This window comes from Nanorana parkeri, unplaced genomic scaffold (genome assembly GCF_000935625.1).
Source record: "Nanorana parkeri isolate BGI_ZX_2015 unplaced genomic scaffold, ASM93562v1 scaffold2218, whole genome shotgun sequence".
In the NCBI taxonomy this organism is placed as follows: Eukaryota; Metazoa; Chordata; class Amphibia; order Anura; family Dicroglossidae; genus Nanorana; species Nanorana parkeri.
In genome coordinates, this window is record NW_017308486.1 from 166,590 (window position 1) to 190,642 (window position 24,053).

Genomic DNA, 24,053 nt, shown 5'->3' on the forward strand with positions numbered 1-24,053 from the left:
TGGACCTAAAAGGGTAAGCTCACTTTCCCAAGTAATTTGGGAAAATGGAATTACGCTCTCAAATCTGGCCCCCCTCCCTATACCTTTTAGCGAACGGTGCTTCCTTTCCACTGGTACGGAGCCAAACATTGGTCAGAGCCCTCGTAATTTGCGAGTGAATTTCAAAATCTATAGCGCAGGACGACAGTACGGTTAGAGGGGGGAAGGATCGTTCACCAAATGGCAAGTATATTGGTATAAAATTACCTGGGAAAGTGAACCTATCCTTTAAAACTCTGCATTGCGGTAATGTGAATGAGTATGAAGGCTGGCCATCAGCTAGCCTGGATTTGTGGGAGGAGCCTGTGCCTTTAAGGCGCTGGGCTCCCACGTCGGCGGGTTACGGGCATCACGTGTACTTCCGGGTCGGTGACGTCAGCTACGAGCAGTCCACGAGGCGGAGGGTTTGCGGAATCCGGGCTCTGCCACTTCCCCAACGAGTGCCATTTGTATAGCTGTGTGTGGGAAGGTAAGGGAGGCGAGGCGGGGGGGGATACACTTTGTTGGGAAAGTGTAGATTGGCATGTAGTTCCAGTGTTGGGCACTAGGGGTTAGGTTTTACATGCATTTTTCAATACAGTGGGGTTTTCAGTTATTCTAAGTTTTCTCAGGATACATTTCTGGTTAAATCCTCGGGCAAGTTCATAGTCAGGTTCCATGGTATTGGTGTTCGATAGACTGGGGCGTATTGAGGGACGTTGCACGCTTACTGCTATTTATTCGGGGGCATGGCATATTTTCTGTTGACATACAGTACATTCTTATCCTAGGTTGTCTCATTTTCACATTTGCTAGTTCACAACGTTAATTTAAAAAAAATAAAAAATAGAGGAGACATACATACATATGTAAAAGAGTTTGTTCAAATCCAAAGGGAACTACATAGACACCTTCTACCAAGTCACTTATGCAGATTTTACAAAATGATGTAACTCAAAAGATGCCAACACAATACCAAATGGGAGACAAAACAAAAACACAAGAAATCCAATCTTTCCCTCAAAGAACAGAAAGCACTCAAAACCCTGACCAGTAACGACAAGATCTCTATAAGAGAGGCCGACAAGGGCGGTGGCATAGTTATCCAAAACCGGGATGACTATCAAAGAAGCCAACCGCCTATCGTCAGACAAATGGACTTAATCGCCCCTCAACTCTGACCCCTTACCCCAATTCCTTCGAGAACTTCTAAACCTCACCGACACAGCACACAGAGAGAATGCGATTACCAAGAAAGAAAGAACAGTTCTTTGCCCCACAAAACCCAAAACACTTGTTTTTTTACCACCAACCCAAAATTCATAGAAACGAGAACACACCTCCAGGTCGTCCATCATATCCAGCATTGCCAGCCTGACCAGCGGCCTTTCCAAATACGTGGATCAATTCCTGCAACCCATCGTCACCACTCTACCCTCCTACTTAAGGGACTCCGGAAATCTAATTGACACACTAAGCCACTATTCCTGGGAGCCCTCCTATCACTGGGTATCCCTGGATGTGTGTTCCCTCTACACGTCCATACCACACGAAGTAGGCTTACAAGCCTTAAAATACTACCTCTCACAATTACCAGCACTACACCATAAACAAGCCCAATTTGGCTCTTTTGGCTCTTAGTCTTCACAAGCAGGACGACCCCTTACTACCATTTCCCATAAGCCATCTTTCTTCCAATCAATTTGTTAAACACATCTGGGTTTTGTTGGCAAATATGGGATTGGATCCGGCAGTTTTACGGTCACTCCTTACTCATAGGTGCAGCCACTGCTGCCTCCAAACAGGGGGTACCAGCACATATTATTAAACACTTGGGTCGTTGGAGTTCTGCTTGCTTTGTCCGGTACATTCCGGAGCCACATGCAGATCTGGTTCAAGCATTTGGCAAATTAGTGGAATAGTGGGTCAGTGTCATTGCTTTCCTCTCCCCCTTCTCAGCTTGGTTTTTGCCCCCTTTTAGGCATACTGACCTGAGAAGGCCAATGCACACCACAGGCCAGGAAGGGGGGGGGTTAGGGTATCACTTTCACTTACATGGTCAGGCTCAGACCACAAGTATGAAGGGTGGCCATCGGCCAGCCTGAATTTGTTGGAGTCTGTGCCTTTAAGACGGCACGGCTCGCTGGGCTCCCACGCCGGCAGGTTACGAGCGTTCCCCACCCGCCCATACCCTCTTTTTCATTCAGATTACTGGGTATTCCCCCCTGTTAGGCATACTGACCTGGTTAGGGTATCACTTACTTGGTCAGGCTTGGACCACAAACCCATTTTAGCACACATCAATGCACTCAATGGCAAGTCAATGTGTGTACGCAGTTGTCTTTCATTCAATATGGCACATTAACATGTATCTAGGAAAGAAAAAAACGCACCTGGCTTTAGCGGACCACAATGCACAGATATTATTATACAGGGTTTATACAGCGCCAACAGGGCTTTGCAAAATAAAGAGAAGCAGTACAGTTGCAATTCGATTAAAGACACGATGTTCTGTACATTCTAGTACACGGTTTTGTCAAAAATAGTGCAAGTATGTTTTTCAAGTGATGAGAGACCATTATAAATGAATTGGTTGCCTTACCACTATGCACTTTAACATAAAAATCGGCACTAATGCACGCAGTGGTGTAAATGGGCCCTTGTGCATCATGCAAATGATAACAGTGAGTGATGAATTGGTGAATAGGGTGAATTTTAACGGCTAAGTTTTCTTTTCTGACCATGTTTCAAGTTCCACCCCTATTTAGGGTGGAACATCAAACGTGGTCAGATCACAACCCCTTTCCTCCATCCAAGGTTCTGCCCACACAGCCGCGTCCTCCATTCATAGATTCCTTTTGACAGAATCCATGAATGGAGAGACTACAAGTTCCATCAGCTGCTGCAACAGAGGGACTTGTAGTTCTCGATGACGTTACTGCATTTGTAGTCCATTGACACTGAATGAAGAGTCTGCAGAAGCCAGAGCATAGAATCCTCTATCCACTGATTGCGGTTGCAATACCTTACCGGCTCCTATGCAAAAAAATTATGAATGCACATTTTTTCTTTTATGAAGGTGTGCATTTATTTATTTATTTTTTAAGGTGTTATTTCTCTTTAAGACTGTTACTTTGTGGCATATAGGTTCACATAGGTTACATGGAGAGTTTCTGAGACTCGGAGCTCTGGTCACCTTATCTAAAACAACACTAATATATCTTATGGGTTTGCTTAGCTCGTGCTGCCCTCTGCTGCTCTGTTTTGGTTACATAGTTGTGCAGTTAGGTTGAAGTCCATCAAGCTCATCCAATAGAAAAATGGATAAAATAATACATTGAAAACCTGCATAAACAGAACCCTAAACCCACAGTTGATCCAAAGGGAATCAATGTCCAATATGCCCTAACAAGGAGAAAAAAAAAAAATATTCCTTCTTGATCCCCCAAGGCAATTGGACATTCCCTGTATCAACAGTTTATGACAATGGGGCTCAACATGTTGCCCACAGGTGATCAGCTTGCGGTCCGCTGTGCTCCAGACCTTAGTACTGTTCTGGAGCAAAGGGTTGTCTATACTTATAGAGTGCCATCAGCACTTCTGCATTTGTTAAACAAACCCGCCAGTTTGCTAATTCACACGCACTGACAGATCGAGTCTTGCTTATGCAGGAGCAAGACCAGATCGGTCAGTTCTTCTAAATAACAAACTGGTGGCTTTGTTTAAAGCTTGCACAGGAGCGCTGAGAGTGGCTCTGCACACTTTTACTGCAGCCCTGGTCTCCTCTCTGAGCTATCCCTCCCTTCAGTCCTCACCTGGCCACCTCTCCCTCATTAAACGGCTCCTCTTTTGACCCCCTCTATGCCATCAAGCTGCTCCTCTCCCAGCTACGTCCAACCCCCAGTCATCCGCTCCAATTCCTGCACCTCTACCCTAGTAAGACTGTCCTTCCCTGACACCATAACAGCCTGGGGGGGAATCGCTGGTATGAATGTGTCTGCTTATCTACAGATCCACTGATAATGTATGAATGGGTTTGAAGAACAAAGTGTGTCATACAATTGTGAGGTGGTGACTCACCAATGTACTCACTTCACAGCTTGGTACTATGAAATGATTTATTTACAAACACAAATCCAAACCTCTTCTGTGGCCCTTTCCGATTTGGATTCACTTTTATTACCAGGGACTGACTTTCTTTGACTACATGCGACTCTCTGACACTGATTGAAGCGTTTACCCACGTGATCTGCTACATTGGCCTTCATAAGATCCTCTGCAAACAACCTTCAGGAAGATGAGATTTCCATAGGGTGAGGCACACCTCCAAATGGGACAATTGCACAGGCATGGAAATGGGTTGCTGAGGTACTGAGCGCAGCATGTTGGGAGTTTTTGGTAACGTGCAAATGCACTTGATGCCAAGAAGTATCATGGCCAGCTTTACAGGCCTTGTCCCTCCCCAGCCTGAGACTGGACAATTAAAGAAGAAGCAGCAGACTGATGAGCACCCTTATAAGCATGTCCCTTGATAGCACATAGGCACAACTGATTGGCTCTTTGTGCTACTTTTACTTCCCCCAGCGTGAGCTCTGCTGTACAGGGACTGCAAGTTAAGGATAATTAAACCCTTGCATATATCTACAGCTAGCAAGCATTAGCTATATGCAAAAACATAACTTTTTTTTTTTTTAAAGGTTAAAAACGTACCCGTGTCTCTCCGCTGTGTGCTCCTGTCCAAAGAACTGAAGATTCTTGGGTGGCTGCAAAGGATCATGGGGCGGGCGCATGTGCAGTTCAGATCTTCGGGCGGGAGAAGATACACAGGGTAAGTCAATGCAGCAGCGTGCACTGCACCCGCAGACTCCGTGGGACAGAAAGAGACGGGAGTCAGCACTGGAGGGACTCCTGAAAACTACTGGAAAGAAGAAGACGATCGGATCAAGAGACATCATTTAAGGTAAGTCCTTAAAGCAGCATGGGGGGGGGGGATTTTGATTTCAATGTCACTTTAAAACCAGGAACTTACACTGCTAAAAACACAAATAAGGATTTACTAATGAATACACAGCTGCTTTAACTTGTGTCTTTTATAATCCCATCAATAAAAGGAGCACAGAACAGTGTAGACAGGTTTTCAGCAGCACACAACACCAGTGAAGTAGCTAAAGGAAGATGTGTTTATTTTCAAACAATATAATACATGTCTACACTGATATATGTCTGACAGACAAAGACCTATATACTACCTCTTGTATCTTTAAAACAAAAGAGGGTAAAATCCCTCCATCAAGATATTTCCACAGAATGTCCAACAACAATATTCAGGTAAAAAAGGTGAACTCTCCAGGCATTTCCATTCAATAGCGAGCGCCATTAATCATGTGGCTGGACCTTTCGAGGTTTTATAAAAATTATATGTAAGGTTCACTCATTACCAAAATGATCGGGCTCTGCAACATGAGCGATCCTTAACTGTAGTACTGTGTGAGAGTCATCCCTGCCCATGACTGGCACAGCTTTTCAAACTAGCAGCAGATAAAATGGACACATGATATAGAAAAGACAAGGTTATAAGGAAAAGCCTACAGCCGGGGTAAAATAAGAACAGCCAAGACTCCAGTGACTGAGTCTGCCTATACACAGAATCATGGGGAGCCGACTGCAAGTACAGTTATGCTTCAAGCTCCCCCTGCTGGCTCAAAAAGAGAATGCAATCATTAAATTGCAGTTTTCATAATTACTCGAATAATAAAATTAAAAAGGTTATTTCAGCTTGGATATAATACAGTAAATAACGAGAACATGTAAAAAGCCAGCACACAAAAGGAATATAAACTTTAACAACATGACCCCTCATTTTCTATTCCGGTGCCCGGCTGATGACGTTTTCCCACTATTACTGCACAAGGTAAACAGTTTGTCTGTTTCATTAACTTCTTCCATTGCATGTCTGTTAAGGATAGAACATCTTCCAATGACTTTATCAAGTCCATCAACATAAAAAATCTGCATACTATGATTCTCATTGTAAAGATCTCCGGCATGAACTGCTGTAGTGTGACCCTGCCCTGCTTAGAGGGGCTGGGATAGACCAAGCAGAACAAATCAAGGATAGACCAAGCAGCAAAGCTCTCATACAAACCACAAACTGCTCCTATAATACTATCCTTCACATCTGCGTGTAGAACATTAATGTACAAGCATGCACCGATAATAATGATTCCATTGTACGGCATTCCTTCATATGAGATCGTCTCTAGACTGTCTGAAATGTACGTAGCCCCAAATAACAGATGAAGAGGGCTTAGATGGGACACTCCTTTACTAGACCATCTTTCTAATGAAAGTAGAGACACTTCAAATACTCACGACAAATAGCTTATTGAAAATAATGATCTTTTCAAAAGAAAGCAAGCATTAGTATTTGTAGAAGCTGGGTATCTATACAACTATGTGATCCACCAGACATAAAACCTGGCAACCTCTGAATGAGCTATAATCTGATTACAATAGCTCAGCTAAAAACATCTCCAACTTTGGCCTCCTGCAAATAATATTTAATGGTGAGAAGGGAAGAAGGAGAAGTGTACTTTAAAACAAAGTGCACTCATCATTTTGCCCCCTTTAAAATTACGTCCTTGATCCCACCCTGCCTTGGCACAGAGTTCTGACAGATCCGGCCTCTGGTTCTTGACATCCTGTGGCTGACGTCTCCCTCTGCTGGCTGCATCTGCACAGTACATCCATATTGACTTCTATAGGGTCTGGTCTCCTGGCCAACCGATGGACTTAGAAGAGCCCTATAAAAGTCAATGGGGATGTACTGCACAGGTGGGCCAAGGAGAGGAGTTGTCCCCCCACAGGATGTCAACAAACAGCAAAACTCAGTAAGTATTCATCTATATGCACAGTGAGGGAGGGATTGGTGGGGTAATCCTAAAAAGACCAAAAATATTTTTAGTTTGTAAGCCCTCACGGGCAGGGCCCTCCTTACCATCTTGTCTTGAATTGTATTGTTATTGTAATTACTTCCTTATATTGTAAAGCGCTGTGCAAACTGTTGGCGCTATACGAATCGTGTATAATAACAATAATAAAAGTGAACGTATCCTTTAAGCTTCAGCTTTCCCAGCTGGACAATCCCCAACTTCAGAAACTGATGGAAGAGCTGGCCAAGCTCTGTGCAGGAAGATGGATCACAGCAGCTTCTGATAACAGGGGTGTACAGATGATTCTCTAGGGGCCTGAAGGATTGAGGTTATGGGAAGATTTAAAGGAAACCTGTGCTAAAAAGGAGGCAACCAGTGCAGAGAACCTTTCTCTCAGAAAAGAGCATGTAATGTGTAAGCAGCATTTTTTTTAAAGGAGAATTATGGGGAGAGTGAATACACTAACCCCCAAATGTGGAGCCAATGTGGGACACTGCAGCTTTCATGGGTTGGCTCTACTGATCGGGGACTGAGCAATTAAATACCACCGATCGCTCAGTGCACAAACCTCTCCCTGCAGAGAGCAGTGACCGACAGTCAATACTCCCCGCAGGGATTCCCCCCAGCACTGACTGGAAGGACAGAAGGAGACGGGCACAGGTGGCTCTGGCTCTAGAGAAGCAGAACCAGCTATCATTAGGCAGCGGGGTGGATCCCGACAATATTTTCGGGATCTTTCCCGGCTGCAGCGCTGACAGCATATAGCAGACGATACATTGCTATATGCTGAGTTTTGGGTCACAGGAGGACATTAGTAAATGTCCTCCTGTGACCCCAAAGAGAACTATGGCCAAAAAAAAGATTTGTCCATAGCTCTCTTTAAGTTCTGCTATGTGAATGAGAACATGTAACAAATATAAAATAGGCGTTCGCTCAATTTGGCTGCAAAAATTGGAAATACACTTTAAAAGGACCCTTTTACTATGGGGGTGCAAAGAAAAATAAAGGCAGCCTGTAAAAGGGGAGCATTCACTTTCTGGCCGCTGGTGTCTCAAAAATCCACAACATTGCAGATCTTCTTTGAGCTCCATAATATAGGGGGGGGGGGTGTCGCTTTAAACTAAAACTCCAGCCAAAGGTGTTATTCTGGTTTTTGGCAGAGTAAGGGAGGAGATTTCCACTTCGTTTCCGTCCAATGAACAAAGGGTCATCAGGTCAGGAAGTAAGGGGAGATCTTCCAAACAAGGAAACAAACCATAATAAAAACTGGACTGAGGTTCTAAGCTCTCCCCATTATTAACCAAAAGCTGGAAAAAAAAGTTGCTGCCTGGACTTTTACGTTTAAACTTTTACCTGCTGCCAGAATAGGATTAAAAAAAGAGTCAGAGCTGCAAGAACGTAGGCTCACTTTTTTAAAATGTGATTTAAAAAAAAAAAAAAAAAAGTTTCATATTAAAAAAGAAAAATACCTAATGTAACCACATAAATCAGAATTAAAATATATCTGTGGAAATATCTTTGGGGGGAAAATACTAAAAACACGTTACAAAAAAAAAAGGTCCAAAGCTAGGTCTGGAGACACTGCCCCTTATTGCTGAGAATTGGAGATGCTGATCAGGGAGAATGGAGAACACTGATTGTTGTATGACATGCACCGTCCACATACAATGGGTCTTCATAGCAGGCTGGAAACCCCAACACCCTCCCCGGATCCAGTTCAGAAAAGCTAGCCTGTTGAAAGGTGATCAGAAATTGGTTGTAATGAGTGACCGGGTACCATGGCTCCCCGCATCACATTGTGAAAGTGGACCTATGCTCGAACATAAGGCCCTGTTCACATATAGCGACATACCTTTTGCAGCGGATCCGCACGGCCGGGATAGCGCGACTTTCGGGGCGACGTTCCAGCGACCTTCCCCGTCGGGCTCCATAGAAAAAAAGTAAAATCGGGCAAAATCCGCCGAAAAAAGGGACCGGTAGAAGCGACTTGCGACCGCGACGAGCGACGCGCGACATGGAGTTAAGACAGCTCCATTGAATAACATTGGCCGGCGACTTCTCGCGATATCGCGCGGCAAAAATGCGCGATATCGCGGCGGAAATCGCGCGACAATTCGCTATATGTGAACGGGGCCTAAACATAAGGCTATGTTAAAAGTGTTGCAGAGATTTTTATACTAATAACATAAGAACGAGAAAATACTGCTCCAGGTTCCGCCAATGAGGCTTACAAATGGCCATGTGATCTCTGTAGAAAGGACAGATCGGAGTCCACAAAGGCATGATCATGTGATCAAGTGCCTACGTAACAAGGAAGCCTGAAGCAGCATGTTTACCAAGAAGAGTATTTCAGCTCTTATATAGCCATTTCGTATTCCACTGAGCAAAGCTGCTAACATAGTCTTAGCTAACATCCGAGCATAGACCTGCTTTGAAGGGGAAAAACATTTGTATAAAAGTGGAATGTGTACAGCAAGCTTTAACAAAGCTAAAAGTACGCTTCAAGCAGCTTTGTTCAAGCTTTTAAAAGCACCCTTCACCTGCAGTCTGTGAAGAATCAATACAGATCTTAATAGCAGTGTTGACTGTCACTTTAATAAGCTGCTAGCAGGCTTTAGTACACTTGACATTAGTTAAAAGCCTGCTAGATGCTTACTTAAAGTGACAGAACACCCATTTAGATCTGTTTGATATCCCCACACTGGAATTGAAGTTTTCTCTAAAGGTTTCAACAAAGTGACTCAAAGCTTGTGGAAAGCTTACAAAAGTTTCATGTACGCACTGCTTGAAAACAAGCTGGGGCTGGTGTGAACAAGGCCTGTGTACAGACACACAGGGTCCCCTTATCAGTTGAAGCGGAGCTTGAATCTACAACTTCAAAGTTTTGCTTGCGTTACCACTAGCTGGTCACATCTGACATTGCAGAACAACCATAACATTAAATGTTCTCAATGCAAACCATTTGGTTTTTATGGTTGAACTTCAAATTCTTCAAGCACTGCATACAGTGGGAATGGGTGTGCGGTCGTGCTTGCAAGGAGGCCCAAGTAAATATAAAGGGTTCCTTTATATCTGAAAAATAAAAAATGGTGGCCTCATTTCACATATATGCACAAAACAGTAGCCCAAAGCAGAATTTAGAGGTTGCTGATCTGACTGCAGCAAAATGAAATCTGATTGGCTGCTATGGGTTTCCGTTCACTGCCCACTGTAGGTGCAATCCCTTTTCAAATGAACCCGCCTGTGTTTGCAGACTGGTGCTCTGTACCATGTTATGCAAAGCACATGACAGACGTCACCCAAGTCCAAAACATCATTTTTGGAGAACAATTATAACGGATGACCAGCCATTTTAAAAGAAGGCAGTGCTGCATTTTTTGGGATGTGGCGAGAGCTGGTCCTTATGGTGATTCCCCTGCTGACACTATATTAAGGTTAGCCATCTGTGGAGCTCTACCCACTCCCATATAGCAAGTCCAAGGCGGTATACAAGAATGGCACATGCCTGTGATAAGTAAAAAAGTAGGTGGCCGGACTTCCCCCATCAGCTTTATCCATGCAGAGCGCAGTGCTGCAAACATACTGTCCATACATAAAGACCACCAGCCTCTCCGCTGATGAGAAGGTGATATGGCACAGGTTTGGTGGCTCGGCCGCAGCCACACACGACTCCTATATACAAGTCATTTGTTTTGACTAAAAGCTGGTCCAAGTCCTATAGTCTCTGTGGCTATGCATCCAGCTGTTTGCTACTTTCAGACTTCTGGTCCAGGCGACTCCGATTGTTTTTTACCATGTAGATGAAATAGGCCAGCGTTTCCTTCTCATTCACTGGAATGTTCCGGAAATGCCGGCTCACTGTCTGTATGCAGAAAAAACAAAGGGGAAAGGTCAATAATAAAAAAAGATGTCGTTTGCATAAACTGACTAGTATTGAAAATGGAATATAGATTCACAAATAAATTACAGGCTTTTAATTGTAGTTAGTCAGAGAGACACCATTTCTTTTTTTATTTAAGGAACAACTCCGGGGACAAAGGTTGTAACCCTTGCAGTGGGGCTACCTTGCCATTGCAAGGGTTTAATACTTGTTTTTGCCTAGGCTCAAAAAGAAAAAAAAAGTTATGAGCCAGCCAATTCTTAGATTGGTTCCCTGGAGCCTCTCTCCCCCTACGCTGCAGTGGGCTTAGGTTATAGAGTCATCACATTCTATAGGCAGTGTATAGGAAGTGAGGATGCCGAAGTACATGCTGTCATTGCAATGGAGGAGGAGACAAGCAGGATGGAGTGCTGTGACAGCCGGCCAGCTCCAAGGTTCAGGTGAGTAGAACTGTTATTTTTGAACCAAGGCAAAAACGAGCAAATTGTTGAGTGCGCTTGTCATTTGTTTTGCTTAACCTTTGGATAGATTCTGTTTCTGGAGTGTCACGGCCAATTAAGTCAGTAACTGACAAAATTGAAGACAGAAACATTAGGTGTGGAGTGGAAAGGACTCCTCGGTCTGATGACACATGTATATCACAAAGGAAGAGTGTTGGATCCTAGCTGCATCCACCTGAACTGGCTGTCACTGTACAGACTGAACTATCCCCCTATTTTCTGTATTAGCCTCACACAAAGATTGCCACAATGGTGGAACATTTGGATCTTTCAGCAATAAACACATGCATCTAAACATGTGACAAGTGGACAGTTCTGTTTTCACGTGAGCACCATTACTAAACTGCACCCAAATCACTTTGATTACTGAAAGTCAGGTTGAGGTCAAAGGGGTCAGACATCAGAGGCTTCAAGAATCACAAGCAACGGTGAATCTTCATGGACAGCAAACAAATGCACTCCCAACAAACTGGCTCCTGAATTACCTGTCATTCTGAGCACCTCTGACAACTTGGATACTTTTCCCAAATGTGTAGCAGTGGGTAAAGCACTACTGATGGGACATTTCAATGTCACCCAACATATTTACTGGGCTATGCCATCCAGGACCTGGTGTAAAAGGGCACTGCACAGACAATTTGTTCTATATGGAATGGCTATTGTGTGCGGAGAAGAGGTGTAAAGATGCTTACACCTTACTGCACAGTTTAAGTACATAGAAGAGGATTGTTTACAGGTAACCCGGGGATTAGCTGTGTATGGCCAGCATTGGGGGGTCAGATCTGTACCTCTGCAAGCTGTGCCTTGTTGAGCCCAGGGCGAGTCTGCAGCTTATAATGCCTCTTGTATCTGCGCAGGGTGTTCACTTGCAGCTGAAAAAGATCAACCTGCAGAGAGAAGAAGAGACTGATTAGTACTTACATCATGCCAGCAATCAAGCAACTCCTGACAATGGCTCACACTGGATAAGTAATGCTTAAAAGGTCCCCACACACCTTACGATAATCGTGGGAAATCCCGCGATCGTACGATTATCGTAAGGTGTGTGTGGAAGCCGTGCGACCTCTACTACTGTAAGGTCGCACGACTTTAAACTTACAACCATCGCAAGACTTTTGTCTTGCGATGGTTGTAAGGTACTTAAAAAAACGTACGATCTGCCTATCTTGCATACGCAGATCGCACTTGCGATGATCGCAAGCCACGCCCCCTGAGGAGCGGGCTTCCGACGACCGCATTGCCCAACGGGCAGTGTGCGCTTGCGCACACCGGCCCGTCCGGCTTTTATCTCACGAACATGCTACACAGCCGCCGACAATCGTACGATGCTCGGCGGGTTTTGAAACATGTCCCTAAGTTTAAAGTCGTGCGACCTTACAGTAGTAGAGGTCGCACGGCTTCCACACACACCTTACGATAATCGTACGATGCGTGGGATTTCCCGCGATTATCGTAAGGTGTGTGGGGACCTTTAGGTGTGTTTCCCGTCCATGATCTGTACTGGAATCTTTATCAAACACTCTCTGCTGCTATTCTGACCTTCAGTCGTCGATAATACATTTTACCCAATAATCTAAGAAAGAATCCGAAACACAATGAAGGTTTTTTCACGCGCTGACCTCTGGCACATCCGTTTCATGTTCCGGAGAGTCTCCGCCGTCATCGCTGGTTTTCCTCTTCCTCTTATTCCGAACACTCTGAATAAAGTTCTTGTGGAAATCACAGATGTAAAGATGTCGGACCTGAGGAAGAAAAACATCACATATGTAATCAAATGGAGGAGGACGATAGATCCTGATCTCACGTAGGTGTACACTTCTGCAGAGACCTGATCCTGGGCCGGTGCAGACACCTCTACATCCCTATGGGGGACGCAGCTGCACATGGCTACATGCGGACCCCAACCAGGTCCGGGTGCTTGCACTTGGACACACACTGTCTGCAATCCTTTTCATTATAGTCGTTTAATAAATTGTTTTATGGTAGGAAAACAACCTCTTCCCAGCCCAAGAATCACCCCACCAATGTCACTACTAGGGGATGTCAAGGAAAGAATGAAACAGACTTTCACAGATTCATTCTTTTATATGAAACCCGGGAATACTTTGGAAGGATGAAGGAGCTAGAGATATTCCATCTTTTTCCACTTCAGGTGTTGGGTTTAGTCTGGTAGGTTCTTTGTTAAGGTGCCCATACACCTTACGACCATCGCAAGACTTTTGTCTTGCGATGGTCGTATGCTCATTAAAAGCCCGTACGATCAGGGCCAAGGACTACAAATCTCAGCAATCCATGATTATTCAGCAATGGAGAATGGTCACCAGCAATAGAGGACTACAGATCCCATCACTCCATGATTTTATGGCAATGCAAAATGGCAACTAGCTATAGAGGACAACAAATCTAGCAATCCATGATTATTCATGTGTTGCTGGTTGCCATTCTCTATTGCTGAATAATCATGGATTGTTGAGATTTGTAGTCCTCTACAGCTGGTTGTCATTCTCTATTGCTGAATAATCATGGGTTGTTGAGATTTGTAGTCCTCTACAGCTGGCTGTCCTTCTCCATTCCTGTATAATCATGGATTGCTGAGATTTGTAGTCCTCTACAGCTGGCTGTCCTTCTCCATTCCTGTATAATCATGGATTGCTGAGATTTGTAGTCCTCTACAGCTGGCTGTCCTTCTCCATTCCTGTATAATCATGGATTGCTGAGATTTGTAGTCCTCTACAGCTGGCTGTCCTTCTCCATTGCTGTAAAATCATGGATTGCTGAGATTTGTAGTCCTATACAGCTGGTTGTCATTCTCCATTGCTGAATAATCATGGATTGCTGAGATTTGTAGTCCTCTACAGCTGGTTGTAATTCTCTATTGCTGTATAATCGTTGATCCCATCAATCCATGATTATACACCAATTACCAGGGGCTGCGTGCGGGTGTCGGGCAAGTACTTTGCAGAGTCGATGGCAACAAGGCAAATAGGGCCTAAAGACATGCGTTAAATGTGAGCAAACCCCACACATATGCTCCCGTTCACTAGAATATTGGAAATGACTGGCGTCTAAATAAGGTAAGCAGCAAATGTTACATATTTTTTCAAGTTATGCTATGTGAAAGGGAACATGTATCAAATATAAAATAGGTGCTATCTGAATTTGGCTGCAAAAGTGGTAATACACTTGTAAAGATCATATAGTGGCAGCTGCACGCTGTTGGATGGGTGCCGGGGGGGAAGAATGGAAATACTTCCCAGCACAGCGTTGCTACATCCGAGGTCTGTGTTTGTGTATACTGGACTGGAGGAGGGCGGGGGAATCCATACACGGTTTTCATTACGGATGAACCGGTATTAGTATCGTTGCCGATACTATTTGGACGAGTACTCCTATTCGGCCAAATGCTCCGATGCTTATTCCCCGATACCGGAACTTCTGGTCAGAGGGAGAAATCCTCTGACCGGCAGTGCCGCAAGGGAACATGGAGCTGTCTTCCCAGCCAATCAGGAAGCCAGGTGGCGGCCTCCTGATTGCTGTTTGGCCTGCTCCATGCAGATTGGCCGGGAAGACGGCTTCTCAGGAAATCAGCATGAAGCCAGCTTCCTGGCCAATCAAGAAGCCGGGCGGTAGGTAATGACACGCCACCCAACTTCCTGATTGCCTGGGAAGCCGCCTCCATGCTAGCGGAAGTACCAGTATTGGTCCTCGGCATCGACAAGTACTGAAGGATAAAAATGGGTGCTCGTACTCGATACGAAAACACCGGTATGGGTCCATCTCTAGTTTTCCTACAAACGTTCACCGGTACTTGAAGCGGAGGTGCGTCTTGGAGGCGTCTAAACTCTGCCTGCACCAGACTGAACTCCGGATGACTAGAGCGTTTCCACTACCTGCTGTGCACAGGGATGACTGAACCCGGAGGATAACAGCTCAACAATGAGGTGGATTTAATAAAGGAGTAGCGGCTGTTTACTTTGCAAAATAAATGACAACAAATAAGGTGAATCTCTGTTCACTCCGAATACCCGACAATGTACAAGAAACAAAACATCAGGACAGGATTATGGCTCGCACATGATTGAGGTCTACAAAGCTTCAAGATCAGTGAACATTCCCATATGTGAAGCTCTCATAGCTGTGTATCTGCAGTGTGAGATGTAAGGCACTGCTCGTCTCAGAAGATTTGGTGCTGTTACTACTGTGCAGTGACGAGCGGTACCTCTTGCTCAGGGTGAGGCATTCCCCAGCCCAGCAACCTGTTGGATGAAGCCACACCCCCACGCTAGTGTAAAGGCGGAAGGGAGGAGCCTCCCGGTCCCTCACCGCTGAGGCTCCGTGACAGGTTACACAGTGGGGAGGATTTCCATGCTGTGTAACCTGTTAGATGCCGATCTGAATGGAGAAAAAGCTGTCAGCTTCAAACATGAAGCCGACAGCTTTTTCCTCCATAAGGCTAAGGTTCACACCTGAGCGTATTCTTTCCGTTCAGTGAAACGCGTGTTTCACTGGCGGTATGATTTTTCTTTTCCCCCCTTATTTTCTCTATTTTTAAATGTATTAATTTTTTTCACTTTCAAACTTCCCGCCGGCTCCGGCCCCCTGTGACGCGGCCGCTCGCAAGGGGCGGAACCCGGAAGTCAGCAGCCGCCGGAGGACACAGCGGGGATCGCGGACAAGGTAAGACCTGTACCCTGTATTCCCGAGTGTGGCTCGGGGTTACCGCTTTGTTAACCCACGATCCACACTCGGGAATGCCAATGGAAAAAGCGCAGAAAAACGGCCCAAAGAAGCTCCTGTACTTCTTTGGGCGTAGGGCGTTTTGCAGCGTGTTCCTACGTGCTGTAAAACGCCCAGGTGGGAACCATGCCCATAGGCAATCATTGGTTTTCACATGTTGAGCGTTTTACAGCGCGTAGGAACGTGCTGTAAAATGCCCAGGTGTGAACCAGGCCTAATACTAGGTGAGGCTCTGCCTCACCTGCCTCCCCTGACCGCACGTCCCTGCTATTGTGTTAATGAATTAAATCTGCACTAATGATATATATTTGGGATTGCACACAATATTTATACTGTGCTGATTACTGTTCTCTGAGATGAGGAGGCAAAGCCCCGCCTCTACCAAGATGGCCGCCTCCATACACAGTGCAGAACAATGCATGGCCAGTCAGTGATGGGAGTCCCCTGCCCTCCGTCTCCTCTCTTATGGGCACAGCTTCCAGACAACACTTCCCTTTTAGGACCCCGACTAGCAGGTTATAAGTGAGTTAGTACTAGTAATAGGGGTAGTGCAGTACACAAGTCATTTCCACACTCTTCCTGATAGAACAATAACATGACAGACACACTGCACACACTTCATGTATAATATACACACACACTGCACACCCTTCTTGTATAATATACACACACACTGCACACACCTCATGTATAATATACACACACACACACTTCATGTATAATATACACACACACTGCACACACTTCATGTATAATATACACACACACACACACACTTCATGTATAATATACACACACACTGCACACACTTCTTGTATAATATATACACACACACACACTGCACACACATCATGTATAATATACACAGACACACTTCATGTATAATATACACAGACACACTTCATGTATGATATACACAGACACACTGCACACACTTCATGTATGGTATACACACACACTTCATGTATGGTATACACACACTGTACACACTTCATGTATAATATACACACACACACACCACACACTTCATGTATAATATATATACACACACACTGTACACACTTCATGTATAATATACACACACACTGTACACACTTCATGTATAATATACACACACACTGTACACACTTCATGTATAATATACACAGACACACAGTACACACTTCATGTATAATATACACAGACACACTTCCTGTATAATATACACAGACACACTTCCTGTATAATATACACACTTCATGTATAATATACACAGACACACTGCACACACTTCATGTATGATATACACAGACACACTGCACACACGTCATGTATGATATACACAGACACACTTCATGTATGGTATACACACACACACTTCATGTATGGTATACACACACTGCACACACTTCATGTATAATATACACACACACACACTGTACACACTTCATGTATAATATACACACTGTATACACTTCATGTATAATATACACACACACTGTACACACTTCATGTATAATATACACACACACACTGTACACACTTCATGTATAATATACACAGACACACTGCACACACTTAATGTATAATATACACACTTCCTGTATACTATACACAAACACACTTCATGTATAATAATACACAGACACTGTACACACTTCATGTATAATATACACACTGTATACACTTCATGTATAATATACACACACACTGTACACACTTCATGTATAATATACACACTGTATACACTTCATGTATAATATACACACACACTGTACACACTTCATGTATAATATACACACTGTATACACTTCATGTATAATATACACACACACTGTACACACTTCATGTATAATATACACACTGTATACACTTCATGTATAATATACACACACACTGTACACACTTCATGTATAATATACACACTGTATACACTTCATGTATAATATACACACACACTGTACACACTTCATGTATAATATACACACTGTATACACTTCATGTATAATATACACACACACTGTACACACTTCATGTATAATATACACACTGTATACACTTCATGTATAATATACACACACACTGTACACACTTCATGTATAATATACACACTGTATACACTTCATGTATAATATACACACACACTGTACACACTTCATGTATAATATACACACTGTATACACTTCATGTATAATATACACACACACTGTACACACTTCATGTATAATATACACACTGTATACACTTCATGTATAATATACACACACACTGTACACACTTCATGTATAATATACACACTGTATACACTTCATGTATAATATACACACACACTGTACACACTTCATGTATAATATACACACTGTATACACTTCATGTATAATATACACACACACTGTACACACTTCATGTATAATATACACACTGTATACACTTCATGTATAATATACACACACACTGTACACACTTCATGTATAATATACACACTGTATACACTTCATGTATAATATACACACACACTGTACACACTTCATGTATAATATACACACTGTATACACTTCATGTATAATATACACACACACTGTACACACTTCATGTATAATATACACACTGTATACACTTCATGTATAATATACACACACACTGTACACACTTCATGTATAATATACACACTGTATACACTTCATGTATAATATACACACACACTGTACACACTTCATGTATAATATACACACTGTATACACTTCATGTATAATATACACACACACTGTACACACTTCATGTATAATATACACACTGTATACACTTCATGTATAATATACACACACACTGTACACACTTCATGTATAATATACACACTGTATACACTTCATGTATAATATACACACACACTGTACACACTTCATGTATAATATACACACTGTATACACTTCATGTATAATATACACACACACTGTACACACTTCATGTATAATATACACACTGTATACACTTCATGTATAATATACACACACACTGTACACACTTCATGTATAATATACACACTGTATACACTTCATGTATAATATACACACACACTGTACACACTTCATGTATAATATACACACTGTATACACTTCATGTATAATATACACACACACTGTACACACTTCATGTATAATATACACACTGTATACACTTCATGTATAATATACACACACACTGTACACACTTCATGTATAATATACACACTGTATACACTTCATGTATAATATACACACACACTGTACACACTTCATGTATAATATACACACTGTATACACTTCATGTATAATATACACACACACTGTACACACTTCATGTATAATATACACACTGTATACACTTCATGTATAATATACACACACACTGTACACACTTCATGTATAATATACACACTGTATACACTTCATGTATAATATACACACACACTGTACACACTTCATGTATAATATACACACTGTATACACTTCATGTATAATATACACACACACTGTACACACTTCATGTATAATATACACACTGTATACACTTCATGTATAATATACACACACACTGTACACACTTCATGTATAATATACACACTGTATACACTTCATGTATAATATACACACACACTGTACACACTTCATGTATAATATACACACTGTATACACTTCATGTATAATATACACACACACTGTACACACTTCATGTATAATATACACACTGTATACACTTCATGTATAATATACACACACACTGTACACACTTCATGTATAATATACACACTGTATACACTTCATGTATAATATACACACACACTGTACACACTTCATGTATAATATACACACTGTATACACTTCATGTATAATATACACACACACTGTACACACTTCATGTATAATATACACACTGTATACACTTCATGTATAATATACACACACACTGTACACACTTCATGTATAATATACACACTGTATACACTTCATGTATAATATACACACACACTGTACACACTTCATGTATAATATACACACTGTATACACTTCATGTATAATATACACACACACTGTACACACTTCATGTATAATATACACACTGTATACACTTCATGTATAATATACACACACACTGTACACACTTCATGTATAATATACACACTGTATACACTTCATGTATAATATACACACACACTGTACACACTTCATGTATAATATACACACTGTATACACTTCATGTATAATATACACACACACTGTACACACTTCATGTATAATATACACACTGTATACACTTCATGTATAATATACACACACACTGTACACACTTCATGTATAATATACACACTGTATACACTTCATGTATAATATACACACACACTGTACACACTTCATGTATAATATACACACTGTATACACTTCATGTATAATATACACACACACTGTACACACTTCATGTATAATATACACACTGTATACACTTCATGTATAATATACACACACACTGTACACACTTCATGTATAATATACACACTGTATACACTTCATGTATAATATACACACACACTGTACACACTTCATGTATAATATACACACTGTATACACTTCATGTATAATATACACACACACTGTACACACTTCATGTATAATATACACACTGTATACACTTCATGTATAATATACACACACACTGTACACACTTCATGTATAATATACACACTGTATACACTTCATGTATAATATACACACACACTGTACACACTTCATGTATAATATACACACTGTATACACTTCATGTATAATATACACACACACTGTACACACTTCATGTATAATATACACACTGTATACACTTCATGTATAATATACACACACACTGTACACACTTCATGTATAATATACACACTGTATACACTTCATGTATAATATACACACACACTGTACACACTTCATGTATAATATACACACTGTATACACTTCATGTATAATATACACACACACTGTACACACTTCATGTATAATATACACACTGTATACACTTCATGTATAATATACACACACACTGTACACACTTCATGTATAATATACACACTGTATACACTTCATGTATAATATACACACACACTGTACACACTTCATGTATAATATACACACTGTATACACTTCATGTATAATATACACACACACTGTACACACTTCATGTATAATATACACACTGTATACACTTCATGTATAATATACACACACACTGTACACACTTCATGTATAATATACACACTGTATACACTTCATGTATAATATACACACACACTGTACACACTTCATGTATAATATACACACTGTATACACTTCATGTATAATATACACACACACTGTACACACTTCATGTATAATATACACACTGTATACACTTCATGTATAATATACACACACACTGTACACACTTCATGTATAATATACACACTGTATACACTTCATGTATAATATACACACACACTGTACACACTTCATGTATAATATACACACTGTATACACTTCATGTATAATATACACACACACTGTACACACTTCATGTATAATATACACACTGTATACACTTCATGTATAATATACACACACACTGTACACACTTCATGTATAATATACACACTGTATACACTTCATGTATAATATACACACACACTGTACACACTTCATGTATAATATACACACTGTATACACTTCATGTATAATATACACACACACTGTACACACTTCATGTATAATATACACACTGTATACACTTCATGTATAATATACACACACACTGTACACACTTCATGTATAATATACACACTGTATACACTTCATGTATAATATACACACACACTGTACACACTTCATGTATAATATACACACTGTATACACTTCATGTATAATATACACACACACTGTACACACTTCATGTATAATATACACACTGTATACACTTCATGTATAATATACACACACACTGTACACACTTCATGTATAATATACACACTGTATACACTTCATGTATAATATACACACACACTGTACACACTTCATGTATAATATACACACTGTATACACTTCATGTATAATATACACACACACTGTACACACTTCATGTATAATATACACACTGTATACACTTCATGTATAATATACACACACACTGTACACACTTCATGTATAATATACACACTGTATACACTTCATGTATAATATACACACACACTGTACACACTTCATGTATAATATACACAGACACACTGCACACACTTCATGTATGATATACACAGACACAATGTACAGCAGGACTGGACAAATCCCGGGAGTCAGGTTGCAAATGCTCCTTAAAATATGACATCTGGTACCCAACTTTTGAGGTTTCTCCACTTGTTGTCAATGGAGCCAACACCTAACAAATCCTGCCGACTCCCGGATTCCAAGTTGTACAATACACACATTGTACAACACGCACATTGTATTGTGTGTGTGTGTTTATTGTACCATGTGTATGTATTGTGTACACACACACACAGTGTACAATACACAAACAGCGTACATTACATGCACATTGTACAATCCACACACACGTCACTCACGCTCTTGTCGATGTCCAGTTTGAGTCTCTTCTGGCTGATGCTCTTCTGCACCCTCTTGCTAAATGAGGCGTTCCCAGCCGGCCGGGCGCAGCGCTCTCCCCCGTCTATCAGACAACACGTCTGTCCGAAGAAAGGAGCGGCCGGGGCCGGCGGCCCATCCCTGCTATCCTCCTCCGTACTGAAGCCGTTCATCCCCGCCTCTCCTTCAGCACCAACACCGTCCGGGCATGCCGGGCCTCTCCCCGACACACTGCAGCAACCAAGTCGCCTGCACCTTGACAACGGAAGTCCCGCCCTCATCCGAGCACCGGCTGGACAGTACAGTCAGTGGGCGGGGTTCGCTTGTGACACTCGGTGTGAGGATTGGCCGGAGCTGGTGTCAATTGGGAATGGAGTGTGTACGCCTTTTCCGGGTACAGAGCCGACCAATGCCGTGCTGTGGCCGGGCCGTTCACTAACGTAAACAAGTGGGCAGTCTCGGTGTTCTATCGAAAGTTCCAATTACCGGCACCTAGTGGACCTCAGGGTGGTAACTGAGCACAGCAATGTCCCAGCACCTAGGAAATTGTACATGTGTTGTACATAAAGCTTTTCATATCGTACACCATACTTCACTCACTAAAGTCAGACTCCAGACACACTGGGGGAATATACTAAGACTGGAGCAAACAGAATCTGGATCAGCTGTGCATGGCAACCAATCAGCTTCTAGCTTTCATTTTCAAAGAGTAACTGAGCAAGCTGAAGAGAGAAACTGATTGGATACCATGCACAGCTGCAGCAGATTCTGTCTGCTCCAGTCTTAGTAAATTCCCATTATTTTTAGTTTTGAATGGCAAATTAAAGTTATAATTTGAGTTAGATGTTTAGAACTGTCTGTGCCCCCATTGGGGAGAGTCCCCTCATTTCCTGCCCCTGTGACCCCATACAAGAGACTAGGCTTTAACCCTTCCCTATTCGAAATGACAACTTTCGGAGTAAAGGGTGCCACAGCAGCCACACACGTATCAATATGATCATTCAATGTGACCAAACTGAGCGAATCGAATACAAATCCTACAGTTTCAGGACGAAAGACGATTTAGAGAGCTGTCAATTGATTTCTACTGTTGCATGATTTCTTTGATCCCTTCTAATTGATTGAACCAATATTGGAGTGTGTGTCACAGTACTGATCACAATCCACGTACATTAAATGATCAATTACAGCAGGCCGTTTATATTTATAACTGATTGGTCATATTTTCCATCGACGTTGTCAGACGATCACAGAATGCGGAACAATCATCCCATGTGCATTGCATCGTTCAATACTTTAATGATGATTTGCATGTTTGTGATCTCTCATATCTAAATCACTGCTTGTATGACCAGCTTTAAAGTATATCTAAAGCCATTGT

The 24,053-nt window shown here is 42.0% G+C and overlaps 1 protein-coding gene across 3 annotated transcripts; it reads right to left on the reverse strand.

The window, feature by feature from the left end:
- Window positions 1-10,386: 10,386 nt before the first annotated feature.
- SAP30L (SAP30 like) lies at window positions 10,387-22,969 on the reverse strand. 3 transcript variants are annotated; one of them, XM_018573054.1, is made up of 4 exons: window positions 22,654-22,964; window positions 12,950-13,072; window positions 12,119-12,217; window positions 10,389-10,812 (listed from the first exon to the last, which is right to left on the reverse strand). In XM_018573054.1, the coding sequence occupies exons 1-4, from the start codon at window positions 22,951-22,953 to the stop codon at window positions 10,681-10,683; spliced, it is 654 nt and encodes a 217-aa protein (XP_018428556.1). In that variant the 5' UTR covers window positions 22,954-22,964; the 3' UTR covers window positions 10,389-10,680. The 3 variants fall into 3 exon arrangements, with proteins under 3 accessions (XP_018428557.1, XP_018428558.1, XP_018428556.1); XM_018573055.1 differs by lacking the exon at window positions 12,950-13,072 and having other exon boundaries at window positions 10,387-10,812; window positions 22,654-22,969; XM_018573056.1 differs by lacking the exon at window positions 12,950-13,072 and having other exon boundaries at window positions 10,387-10,812; window positions 12,119-12,202; window positions 22,654-22,968.
- Window positions 22,970-24,053: the final 1,084 nt, after the last annotated feature.

Bases quoted from the DNA above. Each gene is read 5' to 3' on its own strand.
- SAP30L (XM_018573054.1), bottom strand. From the start codon at position 22,953: ATGAGGGCGGGACTTCCGTTGTCAAGGTGCAGGCGACTTGGTTGCTGC. The intron at 12,218-12,949 runs GTCAGCGCGTGA...TTCTCTCTGCAG, and splicing joins ATGAAACGGATGTGCCAGAG to GTTGATCTTTTTCAGCTGCA. The intron at 10,813-12,118 runs GTACAGATCTGA...TTCTGCATACAG, and splicing joins ACAAGGCACAGCTTGCAGAG to ACAGTGAGCCGGCATTTCCG.